The 12,753-nt window shown below is 42.8% G+C and overlaps 1 protein-coding gene across 5 annotated transcripts in view; it reads left to right on the forward strand.

The window, feature by feature from the left end:
• samd11 (sterile alpha motif domain containing 11) overlaps positions 1-12,753 on the forward strand; it is a 109,896-nt gene that overhangs the window by 12,532 nt on the left and 84,611 nt on the right. For all 5 annotated transcript variants that reach the window (XM_060938305.1, XM_060938304.1, XM_060938302.1 and 2 more), the window contains exon 3: positions 10,970-11,145. In XM_060938305.1, the coding sequence (XP_060794288.1) occupies positions 10,970-11,145 (176 nt within the window). The remainder of the gene's footprint in view (positions 1-10,969; positions 11,146-12,753) is intronic.

Raw genomic sequence — 12,753 nt, forward strand, 5'->3', positions numbered from 1 at the left:
AAGGCCCTCGCCGGCCATGGGGCTCGAACCCGGACCGTCTTGCTGTGAGGTGACAGTGCTAACCACTACACCACCGTGCCGCCCAGTTGTTTCATTTTTCCAGTTATAATTTTATTTATTCTATCCACATTCAGTGGATATGAGCAATTGCACACTCTGATTGGCTACTCTACTTACTAGGATATCAGCTCATATACCGTGAGTAGAGAAAAACAAAATGAAAGTTTTTATATATTGAATTTGCAAAAAGTAAAAATAAAAATGCTCTGTTTCCCAAAATCCAGTGACTGTGGATAGAATAAAACAATTATTACACTCAGTCTCATCGTACATGGCTTATAGCCGACTCGGTGCTAAGCGCCTCGTCAACTATCAGCTCATGTACAACTGGATTTCGTGGAATAACTGTTAAATATTTTTAATATGTATTATGCATAGTTGTATATATATATATATATATATATATATATATATATATATATATATATATATATATATTTACATTTATCAGCAAGGTGAAATATATACTGTAAAAATATACAGCTCTGGAAAAAATTAAGAGGCCGCTGCAAAATTATCAGTTTCTCTGGTTTCACTATTTATAGGTTTGTGTTTGAAGAACATGAACACTTTTGTTTTATTCCATAAACTACTGACAACATTTCCCCCAATTTCCGCATAAAAATATTGTCACTTAGAACATTTAATTGCAGAAAATGAAAAACTGGTCAAAATAACAAAAAAGATGAAGGGCTTTTAGACCATGAATAATGCACAGAAATAAAGATCATATTCAACTTTCAACAACACAGTACTAATGTTTGAACACAGGATGAGTTCAGAAATCAATATTTGGTGGAATAATCCCGTTACAGCCTACAGCCTTGCTGAAGTACCCCCAGATCATCACTGCTCCTCCACCAAATTTCACAGTAGGTGCGAGACACTGTGGCTTGTAGGCCTCTCCAGGTCTCTGTTGAACCATTAGATGACCAGGTGATGGGAAAATCTGAAAATTGGACTCATCAGAGAAAATGACCTTCCTCCAGTCCTGTACCTTCCAATCCTTATGGTCTTGAACAAACCTCAGCCTGGCTCATTCTTGCTCCTTACTGATGAAGGGCTTTTTTTTTTAGCTTTGCATGACTTCAACCCTGCTCAGAGGAACCTCTTTCGAACTGTCCTTGCCGTGAACTTAACCCCAGCTGCCATTTGCCATTCTTTTTGTAGGTCACTTGATGTCATCCTACGGTTGTTGAGTGACATTTGAAGGAGTTGATGATCATCCCGGTCAGTGGAGAGTAGTTTTCACCCTCTGCCAGTCTGTAACTTTGTTGTCCCCAATATCTGCTGCTTGGCCTTGTTCTTATGAACTGCCATCTTTGAAAGTCTGAGGATGGAAGCAACTTGACACTCACTGTATCCCTCTGCCAGTAAGGCCAGAATTGAACCCTTCTTTTTCTCACTCAAAACTTTTCTTTTTAACTTTTTTGGCATGATAAATAGATATTTTTGTATTCCAGTTAAATTTAAGGTAGTAGTACTAGTACTAGTACTGTTTTTGCCATTCAAACTGGTCATATTGCAAGAGGATAGTGACGACCACAGCAGTGGTTTTTATACTTTTCCTTGCTAAATAAGATTTGGTTCAGGTGATCACCGAATCAGTACCTCATTAAATAAAATGAGGTGTGCTTGTGTTGGAATTCCAGCACAGATACTGGTACGGAATGGCCATATATAGAGATGCTGATTTAAGAAAAAAATTTAACTGGTCCTGTGATGACCTGGCGACTTGTCCAGGGTGTACCCTGCCTTTCGCCCGTAGTCAGCTGGGATAGGCTCCAGCTTGCCTGCGACCCTGTAGAAGGATAAAGCGGCTAGAGATGATGAGATGAGATGAGATGGTCCTGTGATGACCTGGCGACTTGTCCAGGGTGTACCCTGCCTTTCGCCCGTAGTCAGCTGGGATAGGCTCCAGCTTGCCTGCGACCCTGTAGAACAGGATAAAGCGGCTAGAGATAATGAGATGAGATGAGATGAATTTAACTGGTCTCTTAAATTTTTCCAGCGCTGTATATATACTGTACCTACTATATATTAGGAAAATGTATATTCAGTATTGTGATATGATATTTTTACCACAGTACTCACTCCTGTGAGTAGTCATGGGGTGACTAAAATTCAGCATAAGTCCAGTAAGAGCACTCAAATGAAGCAGTCTTGGTTTAGCACTATAGAACATGGTATTAGGTGAGCTTTATCTCAGCAGTATGACTCTCAGTTGATAGAGCGAAGCTGCAGGGCTGTGTACAGACCGGAATGGCGGCTGACGCCACTCTGTCTCACAACAGCTCCCTCACTGCAGGAGGTTAGAGAAAACGTGTGCATGTGTACGTGTGTGTGCGTCCCACGTACGTTTGTGTGAGTGTTTGTATCCCCCACATGGAGCTGCGGCTATGCTGCTATAGCAACGACAGGATCCCTCCTCAGGTCCGGGAGTGAACGAGTCTGCCCTGCGGTCTGTTACGTTAGTGAATTAATGCAACTCTCAATGCGCCAAAAAAACCTCCCCAGACGTCAGCAGCGGTTCTACCTGCTCATCTCATTTGGCACTTTGCTTTCACTGCAATACAATGTAATGACAGCTGTTGTGCGCCTTCACGCTAACAAGCAGCCATGTGTTATGAAATCAGTGAGAAAGTAAACTCCTGGAGATGCACAGATGGGGCAAAAGTGGTGGAACTTACAGATGGAGGAGTGTATTTGTCCATGGGTGTGCATGTGTGTATGTGTGTGTGAATGTTTATCTTTAAACTTTATCAGACTTGGTGTTTCGAAGTATCAAGATACAGCCAATCCTCCCAACGGTAGATTTTTAAAGCTTAAAGTCAGGGATGGGAAAGATTTCTGATGCACCTATTTATGTGTTGTTCTGTTCTATGGCTAAAAACATATCAAAGTTCATGAACAGTACATCAGTTTCTAAAGCACTTCTCTGACTTTTCAGGGAGCAAATGGAGAGCTAGTAATGTCTGGATTAACTCATTTCATAAGTGTGTATAGTTTAATAAGTGTTTAAAAGATTTCACATGATTGTAATGTATTTTATTAGTCATACTTTTTGCTAGCTAGCAGGCTGAATGCTAGGTAGTATGGTGGCTGCTAGCTAGCAGTCAGAGATGCTAATGTCTTAGTGATGTTAAGCTCTTGCCAGTGTTGTAGTTGAGTCACTAAACCTCGAGTCCGAGTCCAGTCTTGAGTCCTCGGTGTTCAAGTCCAAATCATTAAAGAAAATTTCGAGTCAAGTCCACTATTAACCCGAGTCGAGTCCGAGAACAAGACTCCAACCGCACCATTTGACGATGGCTGTTGCTGCCTTTTTGTGAAAGCGTCTCTGCTACTGTGTTGGACTAACGTTACTGCCCGACTGCCCCATTTTAGTTAATAGGCTACAGATAAAAAGCTTATTCATCGCTCATCAAGCCCCGCCCACTATCAACAGGGCAAATAACATGAGAGAGGGTTAACACTAGCTAGTTCATCGCTCAGCAAGCCCCGCTATCAACAGAGCAATGAACATAGTGTGTCACTTCCTTCTCTGGGTGGAGTCTTGCCAAATGACGATTGAAGTTCAAGGTTGTCCCCGTCGCCTCCTCGATAGTTCTTCTACATATGGAACACATACCGTAGCAGTGCATTTTTTCCCACTGCACGAGAAGTCTGTATAAGCAAAGCGAACAATCCTAGGGACGTTCTCTCCAGGCATTTTAGTGCCATTACTGTTAGCTTGTTCCTGAACATGACGTATGAAGATGTGAATGTGCATTCTGTTGCACAAAATTAGTACAAAAATTGATGTAAATATAAATATCTTATACCAAATTATTATGGCATGTTACAAAAAATGAAAAAAAAATCCCAGTTCCCGTCTCCAATTTACGAGAACGAATGCAGTTAATGCACGAGTCCGAGTCATCAGTGCTCAAGTCCAAGTCAAGTCAGGACTCCTTAAAATTAGGGCACGAGTCGGACTCGAGTCTGAGTCCTGGAATCGAGTACTACAAGCCTGGCTCTTGCTACAGGAGGGAGAAAACTATAACAGCAGATTAACATTTATGGTACATAAAGTACCTAGAAACCAAAGAAATACTATAATTGATTTATTGCACACCAGCAGTGGTACAGTATTAGCTATGATTCACAAGTATGCTAACATTACCTTCCTGACCTCATAGATTTCAGCATTTAAAAAAACCAAAAAGCTGTATTCTTTGTTTTAGATCAGTATGTGAAATATATTTACAATTTGGTTGTTTTGTATGATACATTAGACTACATCTTGGCGTGTTTTCCACCCATTCATGTCTTTGTTTTTTGCTGCAACTAGCCTTGTTTGCTTCTTTTTAATTGAAAAGTCCTTCTCGGTCCCCTTTCACCCTGGCTTCCTGTTGGTCTACTTACTGAGGGCCGTGGTGGAGTCGTTACTTGTCCGTAACACTCTCTCATGGCTGTCTTGGTGTGTCTATCCAAACACATGCAGAGAGTGGCAGGCACGCACGGCTGCGCCGCCGCTGACGTCCCAGCACCGGGAAGCGCGCCGCTGGACTGAGACAGGCCGGTGTGGGGTGTGGGGGGGCTCTCCTACAGTGCTTTCTTGTCTTTCAGGAAACTGTATCCAGCTCTGACGGTATTTATATATAATCCTTTTGCTTATGGAAAAATTAGACTGGTTTTGCCTTTAGGCCTAATACTTGCATGTGTGTATTTTTCTTACTATTGTTTTAAGCAAAGGGATGCAATACGGTTTGAAGGACCATTTCCTCTGTCCTGCTTTTTGCCCTGTCTGTTTTGGTACAATAATTCAACTAACGGATGTGTTGCTGTTAGATATTGCGTGTAATATGCGGCCTGTGTAATAAGTTCTTGTGATTGTCACGTGGCTTTAACGGAAAACAAGTGGATTTGTTGTTAGACACGGATGGGAGACAGGTTTCCGCAGATTGAGCAAGTTCTTTTCTTTTCTGCCTCTCTCTCTCTCTCTCTCTCTCTCTCTCTCTCTTTTTTCCAATGTTCCAGTGGTTGAATCTAGGTGCGGTAACTGCTGCCAGCCTTCCACAGTCCTCCTCCCTTCCTCTCTTCCCTCCTTCCCTCCCTCTCCCCATTCCACTCCCCCCAAAAAAAGCTCGCGCCAAGTCTGCCCGCCATTCCGCCTCCACACTCACACACAGCGCCGTTACGGCTCACACGCACACACACACACACGCACGCACGCACAAGTGGAGGTTACGGCAGACAGACGCGTGACTCATTAGGCATTCTTCCCCCAGGGAGAGCAATGGGGGAGGAAGGGAGGGCCACATGCAAGCGCGCCACAGCTGTAGGAATGTCACGGACTGCTACCGCGATACGTGTGTGTGTGTGTGTGTGTGTGTGTGTGTGTGTGTTCATATGTAAGAGTAGGAGAGCAGGAGTTTGTATGTGATAGACAGAAAGCACACGCAGTCCCTCAGTGACATAGCAGCGCACCTTTTGGGAAATAACATCTTTGGCTTTTATGTAATATCCTCATTTTTTAGTCTGAGCGAGAAATTCTGAACAGCTGAAGAGAAACTTTGAGTCTGCTCGTTTAAAAATACTTTGTCACTCTGAAAAAAAGTTATTAGTTGAAACACTTTACTCAACTCCATGCCTGTTAGAAAGAAGATACCGTATATCCTTTAGGACACACCATGAATTTGTCAAACTGGCGTTGATTTTTACTCCATGACTCCTGGTGCTAAGTGTCAAATGTAATATTTGTTTCATGTGAATTAGTGGTTTTAGTTCAGGGCACTTCTATTAAGCTATTGCCGTTTTATAAGCTTATTCCCACAGATAACCTTTTCCACTAATAAACTCCTGATAGTTCTCCTATGTTTTGTTTTGTTTTTTCAAATCTGCTCTCACCAGATTGTTTATTGTGTTCGGGTGTTTGTACATCTGCATGTCTTGAACCGAGCGGAATCGCAGAAACTAGAATACTTGGAGTTGTGTATGTTTGTTTCTTGATGGACGATGTAAATCGAGCTCTGCTCTCTTCAGCGTAGACACTGAGTGCGGGAGGACTCCTTCACAGAAGCGCTACTTCTTGGAAATTTTCTCAATACATTTTCCATCCTTTAGAATTACCTGACCTCAAGTTTGTGTGTGTGTGTGTGTGTGTGTGTGTGTGTGGGTGTGCAGCCCAGAGTGCGCTCAAGCCCAGCATTTCTTGTTTTTGTTGTGGAACACCATACGTTACACGGAAGTGTTGCCAGAACAACAGTGTGTCGGAAACAAGTGTGCTGAATAGGACCTGAGGGCAAAGCGGGGGCTTACCACAAGGTCTAGGTGCAGGACAAGAGCAGTTGGTGGGGGAGCAGAATGGGGGCGTAACGGGGGACAGGAAGATACCTTTAGTGCTTCTGCAGTCTCGCTACTAATTTGGTGCATTTCTGTGACTTTCTATAGCTGTCCGATGCCCATGCAGTCTATAAAACAACTTTGTAGACTGCAAAAAACTGAAAACTGAATTTGAGGAGAAAATTCAGTCTAGAACTATTTTAATAATCTCAGAGTTGGTGTCTTGTATTCTTCTACACTGCAAAAATGATATCTTAACAAGTTAGAATATAGTTGAAACGATCTCGCGTTTCCTATTAGAAGAATACAAGACACCAACTCAGAGATTATTAAAACTAGTTCTCGATTGTAACCAACTTATTCCAACATGTCTTGTCAAGTAAAACTATCTGTCCATGCAGCAAGATCATTTCACTAGTGTTAAAAGATTTTCCCCTCAAGTTCAGTTTTCAGTTTTTTGCAGTGTAATTCAGGGACAGAAAGCTGTTTTTTTTCTTTGAAGGTGTCAGTTTTTTTTTTTTAATGATTCTTTTTAATGAGGAAAAAACTCCGGCCCCCTTTAACTTGTCCAGCTTCACGTCTCAGTCTCTAAGAACAGAGCCAAATGTGCAAAAATGAAAAACACACAAATATTGTATGGAACTATGCAGCCTGCTCATCCTCTGAGATGTTTTCATCTTTCTCTGTTTTTTTTTCTTTCTCCTTTTAATGTATGCCACTTGAGAGAATCCAGAGGGCCTGCACCTGTTTGCCTCTTGGCTAGTCTCCCCCACCCCCTGCCCCAGCCTGCCACTCACACTGCTGTCCTTGTGGGATGCCAGGGGTGTGTGTGTGTGTGTGTGTGTGTGTGTGTGTGCTGGCCTCGCGTGCGGAAGTAGGGCTAGCTGCAGGGCTAGCCGGAGTTTGACAGAGCTGAGACACAGACATGCTCACATGCAGTCACACACACACACACACACACACACACGGTCCCGTGCACTGCCTTTCCAGAGGATTTCAAAGGCACATCCATCCATACATTACAACCCCAGACAAGCTTTCTCTCTTACTTTTTCTCACCCCCTCTCACAATTCCCTCACACAAGGGAAGACAGAGACTCAGTAAGGTTCACTGTAAAGGTCACACTAATCCCCCAGAGCTATTCTTCTTCTCTCTGTAGATGTATAAAAGGGACAGAAGAAGAGATGGAGTCAGTATCACATCTCCCTCTCTGACCCCACCTCCATCCCTAAGCTCGGATGAATTATATTCCACATGACCGTCTTATTATTGATGTGCTGTTTCTCAATCTGTAATGGATTTTGTGGAATTTCGTGCTTATGCAAGTTTAGAGTATTTCACATTTCCTACAACTTTTAAGAGTGAACTATCTAGGTAACTATTATAGTTGTACTTTAACTCATTTTTATCCCCCGCCCAAACGAAGTTTGGTAGGGGGATATAGAAACAGGTTCCATCCGGTCACGTTTTCGTTTCCGGGCCATATCTTTAAAACTACTAAAAATATCTTCATGAAACTTTGTATACATATCAAGCAACATGTGAACTGGTGCCTTTTGCTATTTTGGATTTTTGGGGTAAAAAAAGTATTTTTCAAATTTTGACATAAAAAAATAGATTTTGACTCAATTTCTAAGAGCAATGTTTGTTTCCGGAGCATATATCCAAAACTATTCATGATACAGATTTGAAACTTGGTATACATGTTAACAAGGTGACGTACGGTAGATGTGCCTTTTCATACTAAGAAATTTGAGAAGTTTTAATTTTTCATGTTTCCATGGAAACAATTTCAGACTTATGCCGCTTTTCCACTACCAACGCGGCTGAGTTGGGCTGAGCCGAGCCGTGCTGAGTTGGGCTGAGTGGAGCTGAGTGGGGCTGTTGGAGTTGCATTTTGACTACAACCGCGCTGAACCGTGCTGGCTGGAAGTGGGTGGACACATTGGGTGGAGTTAGCGAAAGTGGGTGGACGTCACGTGATGTCGTTATGTGGCGCAAACAGTGACATCAGCGACCTTTTAAGCGGTAGTCTCACGACCCGGATAGTAAACAATAAACATGGAGGACATGGAGTCGTTAGTGTTGCTGGTCTTGGTGCTGTGGCTTGTTGTCACCGACAACGATAACAGATACTGGCAAGAGCGTATAGATGAGGCGAGGCGCATAAGGCTTCAGAAATTCTCGTAATTCGTAATTATTCTTCTTCCGGGTTTACGGTGTTTACAGATCCCAGCGTGCTCGCGGGGCGTGTGTGGGCGTGTGAGGACACTCCTCCTCACCAATCAGGGCACAGGGGAGTGTCTGCTCACGCCCCTAGCCCCACTCGGCTCGGTTTGGCTCGCTTCAGCCCTACTCCAAAACCGTGTGAGTTTTGGGTGCTAAGCAGGGCTGAAGCGAGCTGAGTCGTGCTGCTCTGAGGTAGTTGAAACGCGAGCTGTGTCGGGCTGAAGTGAGCTGAAGTGAGCCGATAAAGGGTAGTGGAAAAGGGCCATTAGTCTCTCAAGTTAGTCTTAGGGATAGGTTTTGTTTCCAGAGCAGAACTCGAAAACTATGAGTGGTATGGTCTTGAAAGTTGGTATATGTGTTGATTAAGTAATGTATATGTGCCTTTTGATACTAAGAAATGTGAGAAATTTTACTTTTTAGCTCACCTGGTGGTGTAGTGGTTAGCGCTGTCGCCTCACAGCAAGAAAGTCCGGGTTCGAGCCCCGTGGCCGGCGAGGGCCTTTCTGTGCGGAGTTTGCATGTTCTCCCCGTGTCCGCGTGGGTTTCCTCTGGGTGCTCCGGTTTCCCCCACAGTCCAAAGACATGCAGGTTAGGTTAACTGATGACTCTAAATTGACCGTAGGTGTGAATGTGAGTGTGAATGGTTGTCTGTGTCTATGTGTCAGCCCTGTGATGATCTGGCGACTTGTCCAGGGTGTACCCCGCCTTTCACCCGTAGTCAGCTGGGATAGGCTCCAGCTTGCCTGCGACCCTGTAGAAGGATAAAGCGGCTAGAGATAATGAGATGAGATGAGCTCACCTGGACCAAAGGTCTGGTGGGTTTATGCCATGGGCTGCTGAGGTCAGTGTAAAGAGGTAGGGTTGGTTTCCTGCAGCAGAACTTGAAAAATGTGACAAATAATATCTTGAAACTTGGAATATAGTTGGTATATAGGGCGGGGGATATAGATGACTCGGTCTTCTTGTACCTTTTGCTGTCTGGTGATGTTTTGGTTTTTGTATGCTTTTGACTTCGTTTTTGTAAAGCACCTTTAAAAATGTTTACCATACAAAATTTCCCCTGTTTTACTGTTGTTACTCCAACTCCTCTGTGCGTCACTGTCACGTTATCCGCTTATCTCCGGCTTGTTTGACCCATCCAATTCAGCCCCACCAATTCCGATCTGAATCCGCAGACTCCAACAAACTTTCTTACCATATGTTTATATGAGAAAAAAAAAAAGTCAAAGATATTCCAATAAATGCATCTCCTGTTCTGTGCCAGGTTGACAATCAAAACAAACATGAGATCATTTTTAAATCAGATGAATGAATTGACTATATCTCCATTTCTACACAGTCTGCCAACACCAAACAAAACCCACATTGCCAGTTTAAGCCAGCCCTTTCGACAAAATTTGGCTGTATTGTTTAAAATGATGTCATCTTTTGCAGGAGCGATCAGCAACCGCTATGTGAAAAGTTGTAGGTGGTGTAAAGTGTGCAAAGTAAAAATATTGGGATAAAAATGCTATAATAATAATAATAATAATACATTGTTCATTTTTATAAGAAGAACGTTATAATTGTGAATAAACAGAGACACAGTATAAGTATAAAATGTTAGATATTATTGTTCAATTTTTGAACTGTTTAAATAGTTAATCATCCACGGAATACTGCTTTATGATTTCTTGCTTGTCTCCAACACAAACACTAGCAGAATGCCAACCTTGGGTCATGTTCATTAATTAGCTAGGCAAAGTTCCAGAGAAGCTCAAGGGCATATCTGCAAGACGTGATGTTAACATTAATGGATTACTTATTGTTATTATTTTAACCCGATGTGTAAAGCTAAGACGATTCGTGATCTAGACATGACTCACTGTCACAGGCTCTGCCGTCTGTTTAAAGCTGTCGGACTCACTTCTGTTTTAGAGAAAAATGACAGCTAGTTTTGTTACACGTTACAAGCACTGACAGTAGCTTTGAATTCAGTTTGCTCGAGATGACGCTTGGGCACTTGAGAAGTTGCTTGATGTCACACACACTGAGCAGTGAGAACAGTTCACGAATTAGATAATTGATTACAATCAACTTTGCACACATATATCTGAATAGAGATATGCATGCCACAAATGTTCAGTTCTTGTTACTAGTATGAAGTGCATGACATGAGGACAAGTTTAGAACCGGCTGCTTTTTCAACAACACCAAACGAAAGCACGGTGCATGGTGCGTTCCTGTACTGGTTCGTCTGCTTTTTGGCTTTTGGCTGAACTCACTTTTGAGTGTGGGAATGCGGTGGATGCCTGGGCCTGTCTACAGTGTCTCAGTGTGTGTGTGTATGTGTGTGTATCCTGTGTGCTCCTGCAGAACCGTGGGCGTCTGGCTGAGAAGCGCACCATCCCTTTGCCGCCAACTCGCGTACCCAAGAAGGAGCTGGCCTCCGTCTTCAGCAGTGACGAGAGCGAGGGTGGCGAGAGAAGCAGCACAGACCATGCTGACATCAAGCAAGAAGAAGAGCTCCACTACACTACGATGAGAAAGAGGTGAGTTTCTGTGAAATTGTATAACACGCTCATCAAACCGTCCATCTATCTCATGGTGATTACTGTAGAGATATCTGAGCGGTATTAAAGAGGAGACCTGTAGTGCCACATACACACATTCTACATTGCATACACAGAGACACTCACCCAGAGCTTATCTCTGCGCATGCATGCACATAGATCTACATTCTCACACACACACACACACACACACACACACACACACACTGACATGCTGAGACTTTAAATAGGTATGGACGCCAGCCTGCAGACCGCACACAGAAATAAACACATGGACGTTTCACCTTGTGTGTGAAGAGTGGAGATAATATGTGTGTAGCAGTGAGACAGCTGCCCAGATAGCATGACTTTCAAAAAGCAAGTTAGCAGACTGGGCTGTTACAGCATGGATCTCTTTCAGATTGATGACTCTTCTGGGTCAAAATGTTACCGCTTTCATCTTCGTAAAAGTGAAATGAAAAATAGTAAGTGCTTCCAGTGGGGTTAAAAAGACATGACTCATATACTCATTAGTGTATTTTGGTGTGGTTTTGGACTATTTTGTATCTTTTTGTCATTTTTATTATGAACCGCCTTATTAATATTTTCTAATACTAATATAATAAGAATCATATATAATCGTCCATAAGAGTACAAGAACATGAGTTAAATAACTACATAACAGTAAACGCGCAAAATTAACAAATCAATCTGTAGTGTTTATCATGTAGCATTTCCGCAACTCTAATTAGGGTAAGGAAAGGTGTAAAAAAAAAAAGCGCTCATTAAATTCCCACAAGTAGATTTTTTTACTCATGCTCCCAGACACAAGAGCTCAAGGGAGCCTATTATAGTGCACACAGATCTGTGATAGGGTAAGAGCCATTACTAAAACACTCGTTTTTTGTTTTTGTTTCCTGGCGATTTCAGATTTCTGCCTAAACGTATTATAGCTGATGATTAGCCAGCAGGTGTCAGCCATGACAGAGTCTGCAACCAGCAGCTATACTCTGGTCAAAGTATCTGATCTTGTATCCTAAAGGACGTGCTACAGGGCCTGGCCTTGTACTCATCATCTACTACTGAAATCATTTTCATTTTTATCACTGGAACATTGCTGTCCAAGCTAGCGCTGCTAGTTTAAGATTGTCTTACTGTAATGTACACGCTTGTGCACTTGCTCATCCATGCAATTATCCAATCAGCCAATCATATGGCATAAGTCAAAAAAGTCAAAGTCCTTCCCGTGCTAGGACCTGGTCTTCCCAGGCAGTCTCCCGACTCAGTACTAACCAGGCCCTTAAGGTGCATTGGGCGGTGCCGATCTCCGCTTCTAAGAAGAAGCCAAGAAGCCTTTGTTTGTCACACGTACACTCAAGCACAGACTTAAGCACACAGTGAAATTTGGGGGTGTCGTGGCTCAGGTGGATAAGGTGCCGTACCATGGATCTGGGTTCGATTCCGACCCAAGGTCATTTCCCGATCCCTCCCCGTCTCTCTCTCTCCCACTCATTTCCTGTCTCTACACTGTCCTATCCAATAAAGATGAAAAAGCCCAAAAAATATCTTTAAAAAAAAAAAAGCACACAGTGAAATTTAACTTCTGCA

This window comes from Neoarius graeffei, chromosome 13 (genome assembly GCF_027579695.1).
Source record: "Neoarius graeffei isolate fNeoGra1 chromosome 13, fNeoGra1.pri, whole genome shotgun sequence".
NCBI lineage: Eukaryota > Metazoa > Chordata > Actinopteri > Siluriformes > Ariidae > Neoarius > Neoarius graeffei.